Here is an 18947-nt window from a genome sequence, read left to right as displayed (position 1 = left end):
TTATAGCAACATCGCCTTACGTATGACCGGTGGAATACCCTTCATCTCCATCAGAGCTAAATTAATGAGTACAAAAATGATTTAGTTAACAGACAGAAAATGAATCAGCAGATTTGCTGCTTTACCTGCCTGTTAGATACTGACTGTCTTTGGGTTGGTAGGACAAAACTGTCTATGTGAAGACTGAGGATATTATGATTTTTTTTTTTTTTTGGTTCAAATTTTCTATTGACATTTTTAAAGCAATAATCCCACCCAGACATCCATTTTATATAGCCGCTTGTCCTTTGAGGCTCCGGAGAGGCTGGAACTGATCTTATTATAATAATTGTTTAATCAAGAAAATATTGGCAGATTAAACAAAAATGAATGATGATTAAACACCATAACATTAAATGTTACAAGCAACTGTCAGTAAAGAGGGCAGGGGTCAGAGGTCACTGCACTTTGATCATTTTTCCTCTGATGCATGGATGATTTAAATTTCCAAGAAAAGAAGCTAAGAGAGAGAGAGAGGCAGAAGAGAAGTTGTACACATGTTGCAGTGTTTACCATCAATTAGCTCTTTATGAACTCAACATGAGCAGTTTTTCAGTTGTTGCTTTTCTCTCGAAAGCATCGACCTCAAAAGCAAAGCCTTTGCCTCGCCTGAATTAGTTGAATCGAGTTTTAATTGACCCCAACTGTGACTGAGTTCTTGTCCACTCTTCTGCTACATTAGTTTGATATACAGTGTGCAAGACAGGGTGCGAGACAGGGTGCCTGACTGTCTGTACTTCCCACAAAGACCCATTGTTGTTAGACAATACAATGCTCTCGTACGCCAAAATTGGCTTACACACTGACGACTGGGATCGTAACGTGCACGGTTTCCTTCTGTTTTAATGTTGAAAGTCTCGCTTGACAAAATCAGGTCAGATTACTGACATTTTTTGCCCCCTGACCGCACTTGGCTCATTCCAAAACATACCAGCTACTCTCACTAATTCACTAGCTGACTGGTCGTTTCCTGTTTGGGTCGAATGAAAGTCTTTCAGAATTCAACCTGTATACAATGAGAACATTTTAGAGCATGTTTGTCCATATTTTAACTACTCTGATATTAATGTGCTTCTTATGTTTGTAATGTGTTTGTTTCAGGCTCTGGCCAGGAACGTGCTGCGTGTTCAGACACTGTACAGGGCTATCATGTCGACTCTGCAGTACATCAAAAGCTGCTTCCAGTGGGAGAGCGTTCAGAGGAGCCTGCTAGCCTTCCTGGTGAAGTGCTTTAACTGCTTATCAACACGCTATCTGCATTTCCCTGTGTTTTCCCTCCGAGCTGCGGAAGACAACCGCAGTCTGGCCAGCCCCTACTTGAACTCTCCCAGCGAGAATTTTAATCAATGCGCTGTTGGGCTCAGCAGAAACGCAGGCTTGGCCCCGGCTCTGTGTTGGAGTGGACGCATTCAGTGCTGCGTGTCTCGCGAATGCAGAGTTAAGCCTCAGCTGGAGAGAGTAGAATCCCAGTGGAGTCGAGATAGAGTCTATTTTTGTTCTACTTCCCTGACAACTCATTAACCCTCTGTCCAATCTGTGCTCGGTTTGATTTAGACCCCATTATGCAGACAGAAGTCCAATTAAAAGGCTCTTCAGAGATAAGGCTTGTTCTTCATCCGGCCATTGTTGAATACAAGTGTAAAGCAAGTGTGAAGACAGAAACACAGGAGAAGCCTCTCAGACTCGTCTTTAAACTGCAAAGTGGAGTGGGGGCTGATCTTTTTGACGTTACTCTCTCCCAGATCTTGCTCGATTGAAATGGCACACAGCAAGTTGCGCATTAACTATGCAGGCAAGCGAGGTCATATAAAGTTCTTTTTGTTTTTGCCGCTGGTTTCCTGTAGATGGCACTAAAGTTTTGCTCAGTGTCCAAGGAAATTCTCAAGAGACTGCTAAAGAGATACTGTACTCCAGCCAATGGTGCTGTTTGTTCAATTTGCTGTGAAATTGGAGCTGCAGCACAGAGCTGTTATCTGAGCAGAAACCACTCTTTAGTTTTGAGTCCTGCGTTTAATCTCGTGATTCACAACCCAAAGAGTGTGTTGTCCAAGATGTAGTCAGGGGTCAGTGCACTTTCATCTGAAACTGCTTGCACTGAAAATATTGAAGAGTAAATGCTCAGGTCCTCGTGATGGTACGCTTCCGTTGGATTGTCGTTTTTTTTCTGAAGAATACCTCCTTGTGTTAATTATTAGGGATAATATTGCTGTTTTGCCTGACAGTTCTGACGCACACACTTCAGCACAAATCATACAAGCATGAACAAGCTCTCAACACACATACGCACATCCTCCCACTGCATCTCAGTGTTTGAAAGACAGTACCATCTGTACTCATGTTTTCACACTAATGCTCGCCGCCTTTTCAAGCCTCAGTGAGAAGAAATAAATGCCTGCTTAATATGTCCACATGAGAGGAGTGATTCAAAGCTTCACTCTGCAGAACAGGATAGAGCGACCATCTACCAAACAGTCTGCCGACTGCCATACACCCTCCTGCACCTTTTTGTAAGAGGTGGTGAGACTTGTTAAACTTATTTATGACTTGCAAGTTTTTATTTTGATGTACAACATGAGTACTGTAAAACTGCCTATTTTCAAATCCACTCAAATGTTCTATCCCACACCGCCCCAAGAACACAGGAGGGGTTGCCAGTTATACAAGGTGGCTTGCTTAGAAATAAAGTTAAAAAAATAAAAATAATGCCAGATACCAAAGCATCACTCCCACAAGAGAAGAAATCAGAGTCAGCAACTATTTTTACTATAAATGAAATATACAATATGTGACCCTTTGCGGAAATGTTTTTTCCTTTCCTTTATGTGACAGTTCTTCATCGGCAGCGACGGCTTTGAACTCCTCTACCTTGAAAGGAGGCTTCTGAGAATAATTCACTGTCCAATACTAATTGCCTTCAGTGATCATGGCAGATCATATAACACCGACTGAAATGTAAAGTGTGGGACGAAATACAAAATGCACAGTCATGTTAGTAGCACAAGAGGGAATTTGAATTTGTTTAAGTTGGTGTTTAGTGTGTTTTAGTTGGTCACCAATCCATGCATCACTAACCGCTCCTCAATTTTAGAAGGATATCATATCTGTGAAACAACAAATCAAAAACCAGCTGTATATAATCAAGCTTTTCCGAGTCACTAATGTGAGGGTTATTCTAACTCCCATTTATCTGGGTAATAGAAATCTATCACAATCAACTTATAAGGAGTGTTTCAGTTTTTTTATTTAATCTTTTTATTTAGAATCTTTATTTTCCAATCCTTAGTAACCATGTAGGATTGTACAACCCTTGTCTATATAATTTGAAAAAAACAACAACAAACACATTTTGTATGGAATTGTATTGTTAAGATGCATAAGATCAGATAGACCTTTATTAAACCAGAAGGAAATTCTTGTGCCAGAGAATGTTTAAAAAAATATAACATCAGAATAAAATACAAAAACACAACAGAGATAAAATGAGTAAATGCTGACATCAGTGCCTAATAGAATAAAATGATATTTCTTGTGCAAAGTGTTCTCTGCCCACTGTGCTCAGCCTGTGAAAAATCATTTATTATTAGGGATCATACAATACATATTTAAATAGGATTTTACCTTGCAAAAATAAAACAGCACAAATGTTATTATAACTCTTAATGTAATTTTTGATTACTTTATTTTTTTGCTAAAAACATCTTGCAGTTTAAATTGGACCTAATGGCTGGACCAACATTATGGAAAGTCTTGTTTTATTAAAGTAACAACTCCTCGATCTTCACATTGCTCAAAGAGTTGTGCAGTTTCATGTTACTGTTAGCTGAGGGACACGTCATCAACAACAACAACAAAATGGGGCCAGCAAACATTCTGTCAGAATACAAACATAATGTAAAGAACTGAATCATTCTCCCTGTATCAACCAAAAATATAAATTCAAAAGCAACAAAAAGCATCATTGCTCAATCAGCACATTGAGTGGTTTTGTTGCTACATGTAACCTTTAGCTTATGATGGCTAATGTTAGCCGTTACACTTTGTGTAGATTTTATGGTCCATGGACTTCATGACTGTTCTCCACTTGTGCGACTGTTAAACTACATTGTTAGCATTCAGCATTATTCTATTATTGTAACTTGCGACCGCAGGAGCTGCTGTTCAGCAAAGTTACACAATTACATCACTTTTTTAAACAATGAACAGAGTAAACGAAGTCAGTGGTTTCTGTGCTGTTGGATTGCCGCTCTGCAATGTAAACCCTTCTCCGAGCATTTGTGTGGAAATCCTGCTGCATTCTGAAAATGTGCGCCCCTCCAGTTCAGTAGCTCCTCTAACATTAGGTAGCCTTTCATTTTTTTCTCCCTCTCTGATCTGGATTGTATTTCCAGAGCCCCTTTTTGCTGTCGAAGACTGTGTAATGCCTCTCAAGCTGAAATGGGCTGTAATTATCACAATCTTTATGGCCGAGTATACATTTCCACCAAAGCGTGACTTGGCTTTCTCCCCGTCTCGGCTCTCCCAGTCATTACAAAGTCCTCACTAATAAAACATAACCCTTTCAGTGAGGAATTGGTTTCATCTCCTCTCCCAGGCCCTGTTTTGGCTTGTGATAACACAGACAAGAGCATGCTTGGCTTTTTGCACATTAAAGCTGTTGGGGTGGGGAGGAATGGGGGTTCTGTCATCTTTTATGTCAGTTGGTGCCTCAGAGGAGAGTGATGTCTTTACCAGATGTTCACTTCTATTTTTATTAGCATATAAAAACCTGTAAACCCGTCCCCACGCCTTGTGGCTCGCTGCCATATTGGCCGGCGCTGCTTCTCTGACAGGATTATTTTATACTTCCGTTTAGCCGGTCCAACTGAGACATCATGAGCCATATTTCTTTATCCGCTCATCCTTTTTACCTGGACCACGCAAGGATGTAATGTGCATCACAAGTGCCATTATGGATCTTAATGACATATTCACACACAGGCTCCCTGTGGCTGCAGTAAATCACACAGCCGGCTTTAATGTACTCAAGATGAGAGAGGCAGAGCAATTATACTTATGTGGTTAATGTCAATGCATATGCAGGGGATGGAGGGAGATTCAGTCCAGTTGAGCAGAGTGGTCGCCCCGCATGGCGTATGCAGAAGAACTGTATGTAGGAAACAAGGCTTTGATAAAGGCAGGCTAGCCTTCATCAGCTTGACCACTGCTCATATAATCAGTATCTCTGTGTCCCTCTGCCTGCAGGTGTTCATGGTGACAGTGTGGTACTGGGAGTTTTACATGCTGCCCTTCTTCCTGGTCCTGCTCATCTCGTGGAACTACTTCCAGATCCGCCGCGGTCGTGTCAGTCAGGATGTGGTGAGTCCAGAGCAGCTCCTTCCTTCTTCCTTCTCCCTCAGCCCAGTGACCTGCTGGCTCCTATTCACACTCTACAAAATACAGAACGGCTATCTCAGCCACATTTTGTAAAAGCTGGTTTGTTTCCATAGCAACCAGCTGCACCTAGCTACATAATACATAATAATAAAATAACACATGATAAATAAGCATAGAAAACTCACTGAATAGCCTTAATGCAGCATATGATAATAGCCACAGATAATTTGCTGTGCTTGTCCCTCACTAACATGGCTTAATTTTTTTCAGTCTGCTTCTAGTTTTTGTCCTGAATCCTGCCTCTTCATCACTGTAATTGGTCTGTTGCCCTCTTCTTGTTGTGACTGGCCAAATTAAGGAAAGATTTAAGGCTTCTGATCTGAAAAGGTCACAATTCGCACAGTTTTTTTCCTACTGTGACAACTGTTTCACAGAAAAAAGTATGTGCTCTGTGCTCAGTGTGGAGTAGCAGCTGTATTTACTGGCTGCAGTAATGGTAGTTTAACACAGACTGTAGGTTATAGCAAATTACATACACAGAACACCCTTCAGACGACAATGTACTTAATTATAATGTGAAATCAGTGCTGATTTAAAACCATGTAGAAACTTACCATATTGTCAGTGTTTTTTGTCAGTTAATTAATTGTCAGTAAATTGTTTTTTAACAAATGGCCATTTAGTAGTTCGAGTGTCTGAGTCCGAGGCATGTCTTCCAACTGTCCAACACACAAAGATATTCAATTTACAATGATACAAAATCACTTAAACCATCAATCAATTATCAAAAAAGTTAGCGGTTATATTTGACAGTCAATAAAACCATGAATTGAATAATGGTTTTAGCTCTACAAGCATGTTAGTGAATATACTTTATAGTAAAACACATCAGACAATTTAAAATAACACAACCAGATTTACACGGCTCCATAATGTGACACTGAAACCCTTTTTTATGCCTGGCAAGTGACTGGAGAATAAAACTTAAGTTTATGATTAAATATCAAGAGCGGAATAAGAAATAACCATAAATAAAGTTTGTGGAGAAAATAATGGTAGGTATTATATATTAAGAGTTGATGTGCTACTCACTGCAAACCGGGAAATTAACTGTTCAAACCCCAAGGTCTTTAAAGTATGCAGAACAACCACAGAGCCACTACTGCACTGATTATGAAAGAATATAGTCATATTTGATATTAAATTAAACAGCAGGAGCTGGGCTACAGCGTGTAAAAAACATGTTTATATGACCCAAACACAGCCCAAACACTACTCAAAAAAACAACTAAACATCAAACTTCGAAGTAGTCAAATAAACCTTGTGGTTGCAGAGATATACTCATTTTATTATGGATATTCAATTTTCGAGCAGAGGCCTAGAAAATTGGCTTGGGGCTTAAAGAATTAAAAACATAAAGGAAGGACTGACATAAAAAGGTTTTTAAGGGCCTTCGATTTTTTATATTTAAATGTTACAGATTTGAGGCTATGTGGGGCAGCAGGACCAAGCGGTGGACGTGACCACGCATCCCTCTTTAACATGATTTGGTGAACGTCCAATAAAACGGCTTCCTGCAGTTTCTGAGCAGCATTATCATTCATTTGGAGCTGTCTATATTCAATATTCACTTTTGGGGCTGATCAATAAGGCTTTAAAATAACATATATATATATATATATATATCATTTGGCTATGTGGCGTACAAAATATATATTTCAGTATTACCTTCATGATAATTTTTACCAAATACCTCAATATTGTATGAGTACATTCCCAAATAATAAAGCAGTAAGTAATGTGAAGGTAATTGGGTAAAGTGGGTAAAGGTAAGTATGAAAACACGTTTGGGAAGTCTGGAAAGTTCAGAACTAAAATGATATTTAGTCTCATATAATGATATAATAATGCTCTATTGCTCGGCCCTATTAAGTCTTCTTTTCAGCTGTGTTTTCTATTATCAGCAAACTCCTACACAAAAAGTTAGTTTGATTACTAAATGATCAACTTTAACAAGCTATTTGCTAACTTTTTCTTTGTTTGGTGCTGAGCACATAGTGTTATCTGGGTTTTTAGTGTCCTTTTTGCTGAAAATAGATGAAAAACAACTGTGAGAGCAGTGACAGTGAACCAAAACAGTACATGTTTGCAAGTGCTTATTGGAGCAGAGGAGGGACAATTCTCAGTGGGTTTGTCACTTTAAGGAACTCCTTTTACATACAAGTAATATTGATTACTGATGCTTTAACGTATTCTGGTATAGATCTTCAGTTGCCTCGGCTTGTTATGAACGGGCCAACATGGCCTGTCAGTCATCTGTCCTGCAGCGCTGAGTGGTTTTAGAGGCTGACCTCAGGGTCACCGCTGATCCCTGCACTTTGTTAGATGACGACCCAATGAGCACACTGGAGTTCAGGCAGAGTCCCAGTGGCAAAATGAGACAACGTTTATAACATAAAGACTCACTCAGATCTCACCTCTTTTTACAGGCCAGCATGGATCTGGCAGACGAGGATGAGGACGATGAGAAGGTTTGTACCTGTGGTGTTTTTTTGTTTTGTTTTTCAGCTCATTGCTGACTGAGTATCAGTATTTCTATATGCTGATGAATAGAAAAGAAGTTAGCCTACATGTTGACAAAGATGATCTACGATTTTCTGTTGTTAAGCTCTTTACTCAGCACTAAGTCTTCTAATGCATTTTGATTCCTGCCAACCACGACTTGTATCTTTTTGTAAACTTGTGGTTACCAAAAGACATTTGGGCTTAATGAAGACCTCACCAGCCCGCTCCCACATGTCACAACACATTCATATGCTAATAGAGGGGTGGGGAAGAGGGTTGTGCTCCATTTGGGAAAGTCCCTGAGCTTAACACACCATATAATACCATCAATATGGAACTAATGACAGCACTTAGACATGCCTCTTTCAGAGCTCATTCTGAAAGTTTGTGTTGAAAGTGTTACAATGCTTTTAGCCGCTGCAATATGTCTTCAGGACGACAGCAGTTTATTGTGGACCTTTTGAATGGCCTGTGTCTGCCTGATGTGAAGTAGTGCCCACACTGGTTCTAGCGGGAACATGACCCTGAAATGGCTGAAGTGGTTTAGAGCATAATGGATATTCGACTAAGGAGAACTTAAATTGTCTTGCATGTGGTTTTTTGAGGCCGGTAGTCACTGTGCATCTGGACTCTCCCAGGTTTGATCCCCTCTGCAGCTCTTTTTCCCAGGCTTGTCCCCAACGTCTGGATGGCCCTGAGCCAGCAATCAGTCAGCGTTTCCAAGCGTAAGCAGCATATATCAAATAGTGACGAAGACCACGACTTTGGCCAATAAACAGTCCCACTATAACCCATCCTCTCTTCAGTCTCCTTGTGTTTGATGTGGACATGTGGCCAAGCCTCTGTCTGGAGTCTGGCTCTCCCTTCAGAGAACTTCAGAGAGTCTGGTCTCCTCTGTTTACTTTAAAGCCGTCCGTTCCTCCAGGGATCTGGACGAGCCTGAGAATGTTACCCCGTCTCTTTCATAATGTGAAGTCCAGTCCCATTCTGAAGAGCTTTCTCTTCAGAAAGCCACTTTCTCTTAAAGTACCTGCCTGGTGTCTTTCTCAGAGACACTTGGATAGTCATTATAATAAATCTGTGTGGGATTAAACCTGTGGCCTTGGGATGTTTCAGGTATGCCACCCAGATAAAGCTTAAAAAGATCTGTGGTTGTTTAGTTGAGTCGACACATTTTCAGAGTTCTTTTATAAATGTTTTAAGGGTACAAAGGGGTAAAAATAAGCGTAAACATTTTTGTACTCGGCTCAATAGTAGCTCTGCTGTAATGTAATACATTTAATGTTTTTGTTTTCTAATTTAAAGCTACTTTCATTTTTGTTGATTGTGGTTGCTTGATTCTGATTGGACAAAAGATGAGGACGGTGGAACAGACTACAGAGCAGCTTGTGAGACTCTTCAATTTATCTCAACGCTCTGCCATAAAAAACCCAATGATGGGCATTTTTATAAGAAAAGCAACAAAGATGTAGTCAGTTTTGTTGCTAATGGTGTTGTTTTCTTGTTGAGATTATACAGAGACATCAGTATTAGACTGAGACCGTTTCATAAACTAAAAGTTCCTAATAGGACGTTTAACTTTTCATTAAAATGTGTAAAATGGTTGACGATAAGCCACACGAGGACACACACAAGGACACACACACACACACACACACACACACACACACACACACACACACACACACACACACACACACAGCATTTAACAAAGGGCAAATAACATTTATCCAAAGAAAGAGTAAAGCTAAAATGTTTTGGATTTGGTGACCCTCTTATTGTTTATAGTTGTATGAATGAGAGTCTCATCTTCTTTTCCAATCTGGGTTTAATCTGTATTATCTATGATGGGATGGTGGTACTTTTGAGTGTTGAGAGTAATTTAATGAGCTGCATGTCTGACAGCCTGTCACTCGCTATAATAGCAACCATCATTTCCAACCAGTACAAACCACATTTTATTAGATTCATTAAGGCAGTTTTTATTTTTTAAATTAGTACATGAAATTCTTCTCCTATTAGCTGCTGAAAATGATTTACTTTCCTCTCAGATAAAATTCCCCACCAGCTCTTAACTTATTTTGGTAAGTCATCCTGAAATAGTTTTTCTGTTCTTTTTTTTTTCTGCTGCAGGAGTCGGAGAGAAGAGGGCTGATGGAGAAAATCCACATGGTCCAAGATACCATCATTACCCTTCAGAACCTGCTGGATGAGATCGCCTGTTTTGGGGAGAGAATTAAAAAGTGAGAATTAAACATCCATCTGATGCTATTATTAAGTGGATTACAATTAACACATTGATAAAGTTGTACTTTGTCCTGAAGATTTAATCAAATTATTTGAACTGTCGTCGTGACTTGTACTGATGTTCTGTGATCTTGGTTTGTCAGCACTTTCAACTGGTCGGTGCCGTTCCTGTCCGGTCTGGCTTTCCTGGTTTTTGCCATCGCAACAATCCTAACATACTACATTCCTGTACGCTACATAGTTTTAATATGGGGTGAGTCTCTAACGCTGTTTATTATGTAAACTGTGTTATGTTTGTGTCAGTTTGCCTCCATTTTAGCTGAGTGCCTCATCGCCCTGTTAAGTCCCTGTCCATCAAACGATTCCACTCTTTGTATTTCCTTTCTTAGCGTCTCTCTATTATCCACGAGATTTACAAGGTCACAGGAGTGCTGTGCTCCACTACTTCCCAGCTGCTGCAACTTCTTCCACTTTATCTGCTATAATTTAACATGCTTATAATGTCAGTGATGTGTGAATTGAAGCATGTCCTGTTGTTAAAAGATTATTGTCTGAATGACTTGAGTGTAAAATGTTGCAGCTCTTCCAGCCTGGAAGCTGACAGTAAAACAATAAACTGAACAAAAGGCTGTACTCCAGGCTGTATTTCTTGGTCAGCATGCGTCTCCTCTGCAGGTATTTGTTTGTGTGGAAACAAAGAGCGCAGCCACCAGAGAATACCGCTAATGATATGTTGGTGTGAATTTCTGTTTTAGGTATCAATAAATTCACGAAGAAATTACGGAACCCATACAGCATTGACAACAATGAGGTGCTTGATTTCCTGACGAGGGTGCCTTCAGATGTGCAGAAGGTAAGCCCCACTGGATCAGCCGGCCAGGAAGCCCAAAATCCCAGAGCCCGCTAGCTTTGTATTTTACTAAAACAACTCCCAGGCATTCAGCACTCTTGTCTGTATAATTAGCTTCATCTGTATAATTATGTAGCCCCGTATAATTTCTGTTGTGTTTTGGTCATGATACATCCCTGGTGGAGGTCTGCTGCTTAGCAGCTTTGCAGCGCAGGCTGTTCCCAGGCTGAGGCAGGAGACGCTGCTGCGGCTGGTGTCTCCTGGATGAACTCACCAGCCTCAGCAGGAGCAAAATATCAGTCAGCACACAGCATCTCACTGCGCCAAAACAAGACAAAATAAGTTAGGAAATGTCGCTGGTTTCATAGAGTCATTTACATTTACTCATAGTAACAGTAACCACAGTATTTCTATAAAAGAATCATCAAGGTTGCAGGATTTTGCATTGATGTTGGCAGCCTCGTGTCCATGAACACATTTTTTGAGTATGAACTTTTAAATGAGCAAGACTATTATTTTCACCTCCCTCCTCCTTTTCCGTCTGTGTTCAGTGTGGACCGACCTCTCCTGTTCCTCCACTCCTTCTCTCCTTCCTGTCTTCTCTCTTTCCACTCGACGTCGCCTCTCCTTCTCACCCTCTCTGTCCTTTTCTCTCCAAGCTGTTTGACCCCATTTGCCTCTTCCCTCTCCCCCTTCGATGCCCGTGGGCCTCTGGATTTAGTGACGTTGAAACTCTGGTTTCTGTGCTGACAACTCTTTCTTTCTCTATACGACGACGATGGCCATTTGCTCAGTGGTGAATGTACTTCATTGCACACATGTATCGGCGTGAATGTTATTTGATCTTCAATAGTACTTGAATAAAGAGATGAGTAAAAAGTAGTGCACCGGTGGTAAAAAGACCAGCAGCTTCACACTTTGTTCTTGTTTCTTCAACAGGTCCAGTACAGTGAGATCAAAGGCAGCAGGAAGAAGAAAATCTCATAGAATGTAAGAGGACGGTATGTAAGCTGGACCTGATGCTGCTGTTTGTGGGCTCCTTCCTTCCTAAAGACTGTTTCCAGACGAGCTGAAGAGTCTCACTTTTTGTTGGTCTTATGGTGAGTGGTAGGTTTGAATTTCAGTTTGCTGTGCTGATGTGCAGTTCCTTACCACTCACCTCACATCTAAAGTCTGCTCAACCAAAGACGTTCATACTGAGCATCCTGCAGAGATGACTTCACCACATTTCGTAACAGACGTCTGTCTGTACACTTCTGGAACAATTTGTCATATTTCCAAAGATTGTTGTTGTTTTATTGTATGTACAGTTTATTCTCATTAATTAGAAGCTGCTTTGTTTTATATTCCTGCCCCAGGTTGTGTCCTCCTGAAACCTGCTGTAGTGTCATTTTGTATTCTACTGAATATATTAGGTTTGGTATGTAACATGTATATGTATATTTTTACACAATTTACATTAACATATGTGAAGACTTTAATACAGAAATGGATTATCCACCATTTGTGAAATGGGTAAGTTTAATAAGTATGAGTCATAATAGAAAAAACTTCTATTTTTATGCGCAAGGTCTTTTTGGATTTGAATATAATGATGAATGTCAGGTATCAGTTTCTTTTCCAAGTACAGCCTTTCATATCTTCTTCTACAGCAGCATATCACAAAAGCAAATTATGCATGAACTTCCTTTGTTTCCTATATTTAGCTTTGAAATGGATAAAGAGCTACGTGCAAACATACTGAATGACTGATTTCACTCAAATGCGACAATGTGGACTTGTACAAGCAATCAGAAGTGCCTACATTTTAGTTTTTATTTCATTCATCCTACATAGAGGATGCACTGTACCGGGGAGTGGAGTGGGGTCAGATCTGTACTCATAAATCTATTTATTGATGACAATCACAGATGAAGACTTTGTGTCTCATTTCTAACAGTAATAAATGCACACAATCACACACCTCTGTGTCTCAGCTCTGTGCTGCATCTCTTTGAATTCCCCTGCACGCCGTGCTCATCCTCTCTGTGCTCCCGTGCTGCAGGATTGTGGGCGTCTAACAGCACAGTTTCAGAGCCCCTCTCTTCATTAGGCTTTCATGAAGCGAGGCAAGGCTGTGTGAGACCTCGCCGGCACCCGGGATCCCTGCTGTGTTGATGGCCCTTGGGCGTCGCCACGAGCAGGAGGACCTCTGCGACCTCCTCTCAGCTGCTGTGACGAGTTGCCTGCAGCCAGCATCCTATCAAGCACAGCAGCCAGACAAACCTCCGGTACCGGGTTGCACACTGCTCAGGAGCAGGAGGAGGATTTTAAAACCAGCCACAAGCAACAACAGCCGCACCAATTTAGGGATTGGAGAATCGGAGTAGTTAAGATGTTGGCGTTCAGAGTAATACCCTGGGATTTATGGCTTTTAAGTCAGAGCGCGTGGGCTCTCAGTCAGCAGCTTTTTAAATGAGAAGTGAGTAAAATTAGAGGAAAACTGCTCTCATGAAATGCAATAAAAATCCCATCACTTTTGTATGAAATGCAGTGAAAGAATTTGAAGATTTAACTGATTAGATACTTAAGATGTCAGCATTGTCAGTCAAATAGATAGAAAAACACCACCTCTGGAGAAATAAACCAAACAGCCTTTAAGCGCTCAGTGCAGCACACACGTTACGTCCTGCACATACAACGCTCCACCATATGGAATAATTGGATGATTTGTCTAATCGTCTTGAGGACCGAGGATGAGGAGAATGTGGCAGACGATGACCTGTATATCTCTTCATCTAGTTATAATGTTGACTTTGGTATCAATATTAATAACCTGCTGTCAAGGACACTGGAAGGACATCTCAATCTGACACTTATAGGATAGCATGAATATGTATAGGGCGGCAAGACCCTTCAAATTACCAAGTAAAATCACGGTTCACACGTGGGGACTAATGTGATGTGGCACATGCATTCTGATGAGGCACAAATACAGCGTCTGATCGGTCTCAAAAGACTTGTTATAATTCAATATCGGACCTGTTCAGCTGTGTGTGTGTGTGTGTGTGTGTGTGGGTGTGTGTGCAGACTGTGGTGCTGCAGAGGGTGTGAATGTCCATTATTAACCATCAACAGTTTGTATTAAGACATTAATAACTATAGATTGTTTGAGTGTGGAGATGGGATGGAGGAGTCTAACAGGCAACATAGTGTTTAACTGGTTCACAGAATAAAACATTACCATTGAGAAAAGGAAGCAGGAAGGTGTTTCCACACTGACAGCACGCTCATTTTGTGTCTATTTCTATGGCACTTCACCTTCAAACTCCGGCTGCGGGGAGAAACTGTATGGGCGCTGAACTCCAAGTATGATTGTATGCTGTATTTCATGGACAAAGAGTACAGAACATGTTAACCTTCACACTGGAAGCTGATTGGTTCCAATCAAAACACTGTCAAGATTGCGTTGAGGAGCAGAGTTTTCAATTTGCTCGCACAAGGATAGGATGGTATCTGTTCACGTCTTCCTGTTTCCAAATATCACCGCTCATCACAAGAGATGTTAATTATCGTCAAATTGTTCAGTTAAGGAGAGTCATTATCATTACCGTCAGTGCTGTTAACCTCTCGCTAGAAACTGTGAAACTGCTAATGGGTTTTAATGAAGTAGGGTTTTTCAGAGCAATGGGTGGAATGAGAGTGATCTTCTCCTCTAACTGCCTGCAAGAATGGAGCCAAAAATTTCAGACTATTCCATTAAAAGTGTTAGTCAACTAAATGTGTTGTCAACAGTCCTGCAGCAGCAGCTTATCTGTGATCAACCTTTATGTCGTGAGTCTTATTTTGGAGAATGTTGGACCTCTCACAATTGTTTTATCCTCATTCAACAATCATTTCTTCCACTAATGAGCTTGATTCTGGCCATGTGGACGGTTCACATGCCCCTCCACCACTCCCCATAGTGTTAACAATCCTTCAGGGAGTCTGGGTCCAGGTAAATCACAGGCGCAGTGTGTACGAGCTGGGCCGCTGCCCAGAGGCTGTGGGGCGACTGTGTTGTCCCGGAGCAAGCCAACATCAAAGCCCCTGATCCAGAAGAGCCCGAGGCCAAACCAGCCGACAGCTCTGATTGACAGGGGACATGCAAAGTGATTTTTATTACAGACCACCGCACTGGTATTAACTGGGCCTTTGCTTCGAGTTTTGTTTTACTTTCTCTTTGAAACTTCAGCACTAGAGTGAAGAAAAAAAACATCTAAATATTTATTCTTTTTATCTTATAGGATAACTCTTGTAAAAATGTCTTTTTTAGTTATTATAAAACGTCCCAAATTGCCTGTGGCACTGTCTCAAAATAATTTACTGAAGCTGTCAGTTTTTGAAAGCTGGTCTGATCATTTCCAGCTGGGCTCTGTAGTTTGTGGAAAACATTACTCAAACAGGAGAAGACCTAAATACCTACAGGCAGTCACATTTATTTGGGGGTATTTTCAGCTCTGGATAAATGCGTCTGGTCCTGAAGATGCAGTATTTCTGAAGCAAATGTGTACAGTTGGAATTAATACAGTGGTTATAAAAATATATACTGTAAGCACACAACACAACATTTTATTTTCCTGAACTGCTTTGGTTTGGTCACATCTTGCAACCATTAGGCTAATCTATGACTTTTTGCTAAATGATTTATGCATCATTGTTGGCTACTCATTTCAACCATATATCCATCGATTAGGCCTGCTTTTAATTTCTGTTTCAACTATTTAGCATTTTTACCATTTATCACTAGTTTGTAGGGTAAGTTTTTTTTATTTGAACATTTTATCATCACTTTAGGCAAATTATTCAACTAATAATCTTTGACTTTTAGCTATAATTATAACTATAACTACCACTTAGCCTGTCACTGCTTTTGCGAACTAATAGTTTAGCTACATTTATTTAACCATTTATCATCAGTTATCGATGACTTTTAGCTAAATATTGCTACTATTTAGCCTGTCACTGCTTTTAGCTAACAACCCTATTCTACCATTAATCTAGTCTCTGACTTCAAGCTATTACAACAATGTATCTCTACTTTTAGCTGACTAGTAAACATTGATAATTTTTAGGTAGTTCAGATATCTACTCAGTACATTACTTTAAGCTATCTATTTAGCCATTTAGGCTATCCATATCTGCGTGCTAGCTATTTCAACCATGTCGCCAGTGCTAGCTAAGTTCAGGTTTTAAGGCTGACACTACACTATGTGGGGATATATTTTTTATCTCCAATTCTGATTTCTATTTTGTAAAAACAGAAAGATGAAGGTAGAGGGTATTCACAATTGGCAAATCACTGACCTTGCATTGGGACAGTGTATGCCTCTGTGGGACTGAAGTAAAATAAACTACAGTGTCCATGTTCAAGGAGCCTTCTACAACATTGCGGCTCAGTGATGTGTTTTATTAGTTTTTGAACAACAACAGAGATCTCAGACGGAAGAATGAGCCACAGGGGTATTCTGAGAGCTAGAAAATTCAACTGAGGCAGAGCTCCGTTCATTTCGGTGGGAGTTCTCCGTTGTGCACAAAGCAAAAAAAGATCTTCTGCATTGCTGCACTGTGCACCCAAAGAGTCTGAGCACCTGAGACTTTCAGTGACCGAGCAGGAGAACTGCTGGTTAAGCCCGTAGCCAACTTCAATGGGAATATAATCATTTAATCGTATGGCTCTTCTACTTTCCAGATGTTAGTAACATACGCATAATTAACACATGTTCTATAAGAAGAGACAGATAGATAAATGTATCGCATGCTTACATTTTATTACAGACAGTATCAGTTTTCATCAGGTTTACACATATTCATTGACTCAATCTAACAGTATGTTTTGCTGTCTGCTTATATTAAAGACAGTGTAACAGACACTTGTTTTCCTAAATGAGAACTGGATCAGAAGCGTTATTATCAGCATCCGTAGAGCAGGTTGATCCTCATGATGTCCCAGTAGGACATGCCCTGCCTCTGGCCGATCTGCACGTTGGCGTTGGGGATGGGGGTGATGGAGTCCCTGCCGTGCTGGATGGAGAAGGCTGTTCTTCCATAGTGCATGATGGAGGAGTAGTCGTAGGGGGTGTTGAGGTTGTTGGTGTTCTTCTTGTAGAAGTTGTAGGCCATGTTGGGGTCGATGTTCTGCCAGTTGATCCTGACGTAGTAGTCGCGGTCGCTCCTGGTCTGTTCGTGCTGGAAGCCCAGAGCGTGGTTGATCTCGTGCTGGATGATGCCGTGGTAGAGGCAGCCCTGCTTGTTGAGAGAGAGCACCTGTCTGCCTCCAGTTCTGCCCAGAGCGGAGAAACATCCACCTCTGTTCTCCACGCTGATGTAGTCGTACTCGTTCTGACGGGGGACGAAGCGGATGCAGGTGCTGCTGTGGAAGGCCTTCATTCCTCTGTCGATCTTCTGCCTCTCCCAGCTGGTGAACGCACCGCTCATGGTGAAGGGGATCATCACGTAGCCGTTGGAAGCTTTCCTCCACAGGCAGCTCTGGGACCAGCACGTCATGGCGTTTCTGGTCTTGGGAGCCAGCAGGTCTCCTTCCAGCAGCATCTCATCGGTGGCGTTGTTGGAGGTCAGAATCCTGCTGGTCATGTCCATGGTGTCTGGGACTTCTTCTTCTTCTTCTTCTTCTCCTTGGCCTCCTTCCTCCTGGAGAGGATGTGCCTGACAGAGGCCGAGCAGGAGCAGCAGCAGCAGGCTGGCAGAGGGAGTCATCTTCAGGGTCGGTCTGGAGGCTGTGGAGCTTCAGAGGAGAGCTGCTGTGGAGAGACTCTGTGAAGCTTGATGTGGGACTCACTTCAGTCCAGGCTCTTTATACTCTCCTCTACAGGTGTGTCTGCAGGAGGATTATGGGTTGGGGTCCTCACTGCTAGGCCTAAATAAACCTCTGAGGGGAGGACTCCACTGACAAACCTACTTTTTAAACATCTCTAATCCACCAGAGTTATCTCTGCACATTTTGAGCCACACTGCTCCTTAGACACACTAAACCTGGCTGGTTTCATTTTTCCAGAAACCTTTACCAAAAGACTATATGTTGAAATTAAATTTGTGTGACCCAAATACCGCTTCTTCACTCTCCGATGACCTGCGTAATTGAAATCCCCTGAGCGCCTTTTATGACAAGCTGTTAAAGTTGTAGCAAAAGCTGCGTGTCCCTCTGTGAGGATGATAGACGGCCTTTTGAAACTCTTGCATATGTAGAGGATGTTAATAGGTTCCTGTGGGACGTGTTGCTGTTGCCGTGCCCGAGAAGGCTCTCTAGTCAAAAAAATGAATACTAAATTGTATGAAACAGTCAGAGCTATTGTAGAGAACCATGATGGACACTCAGAGGTACACCAGCAACATCAGTTTACTGATGCATGCAGGCATTCATTTTTCTTTTTTTTTTTTTGCAGTTTGACGAATGTTTCTACTTCTTCTCTTCTTCTCTTTATGTTTCTTTGTTTACAACATAACTGGCAAAGTCAAATAAATGTTTTTTTTTCTTTTCAGCTCAGACTCATTCTGTAATGCATTTTAAAACACATTCAACTTCACTGGAATCTAACTATGAGCCTGGGACGAGATGTGCGCTGTTGTCTGGTGAAAATATAGACTTTAATTTGTTCAATTTAATTATCACATATAAACCTACTACACCTCCCTTGAATCCTGGCCTCATATAAAGTGTAAAGATGAATTGTGAAAAGAATGTGTGTTTTCTCTCGAATGCCCCCCTCCCCCCCAATCTCATCAGCCACCGTGATTAAGGTTTGGCATTGGGGATTGTGCTGTCTTTTTGGAGAGATATTTCAGCTGCATTTCTGACACTCTGAAAGGAGAGGAAGATAAAGGAGGCGTCGGGGA

The 18947-nt window shown here is 41.2% G+C and overlaps 2 protein-coding genes across 4 annotated transcripts in view; one reads left to right on the top strand and one right to left on the bottom strand.

The window, feature by feature from the left end:
- Positions 1-13037, top strand: part of mctp2b (multiple C2 domains, transmembrane 2b) — a 42741-nt gene extending 29704 nt beyond the window's left edge. For all 3 annotated transcript variants that reach the window (XM_030415273.1, XM_030415272.1, XM_030415271.1), the window contains 7 exons: positions 1141-1260; positions 5281-5394; positions 7903-7944; positions 10112-10221; positions 10369-10478; positions 10981-11078; positions 12015-13037. In XM_030415273.1, the coding sequence (XP_030271133.1) occupies positions 1141-1260; positions 5281-5394; positions 7903-7944; positions 10112-10221; positions 10369-10478; positions 10981-11078; positions 12015-12062 (642 nt within the window). In that variant the 3' untranslated portion in view covers positions 12063-13037. The remainder of the gene's footprint in view (positions 1-1140; positions 1261-5280; positions 5395-7902; positions 7945-10111; positions 10222-10368; positions 10479-10980; positions 11079-12014) is intronic.
- A 3513-nt stretch (positions 13038-16550) lies between these two features.
- On the bottom strand, positions 16551-18006 carry LOC115579981 (high choriolytic enzyme 1-like). Its single transcript, XM_030413768.1, has one exon. The coding sequence runs from the start codon at positions 17808-17810 to the stop codon at positions 17007-17009; it is 804 nt and encodes a 267-aa protein (XP_030269628.1). The 5' UTR covers positions 17811-18006; the 3' UTR covers positions 16551-17006.
- Positions 18007-18947: the final 941 nt, after the last annotated feature.

Source organism: Sparus aurata, chromosome 4, assembly GCF_900880675.1.
Source record: "Sparus aurata chromosome 4, fSpaAur1.1, whole genome shotgun sequence".
Taxonomy (NCBI): domain Eukaryota; kingdom Metazoa; phylum Chordata; class Actinopteri; order Spariformes; family Sparidae; genus Sparus; species Sparus aurata.
Note: the sequence above shows the minus strand (reverse complement) of the source record. Positions and strands in the feature narration are given on the sequence as shown.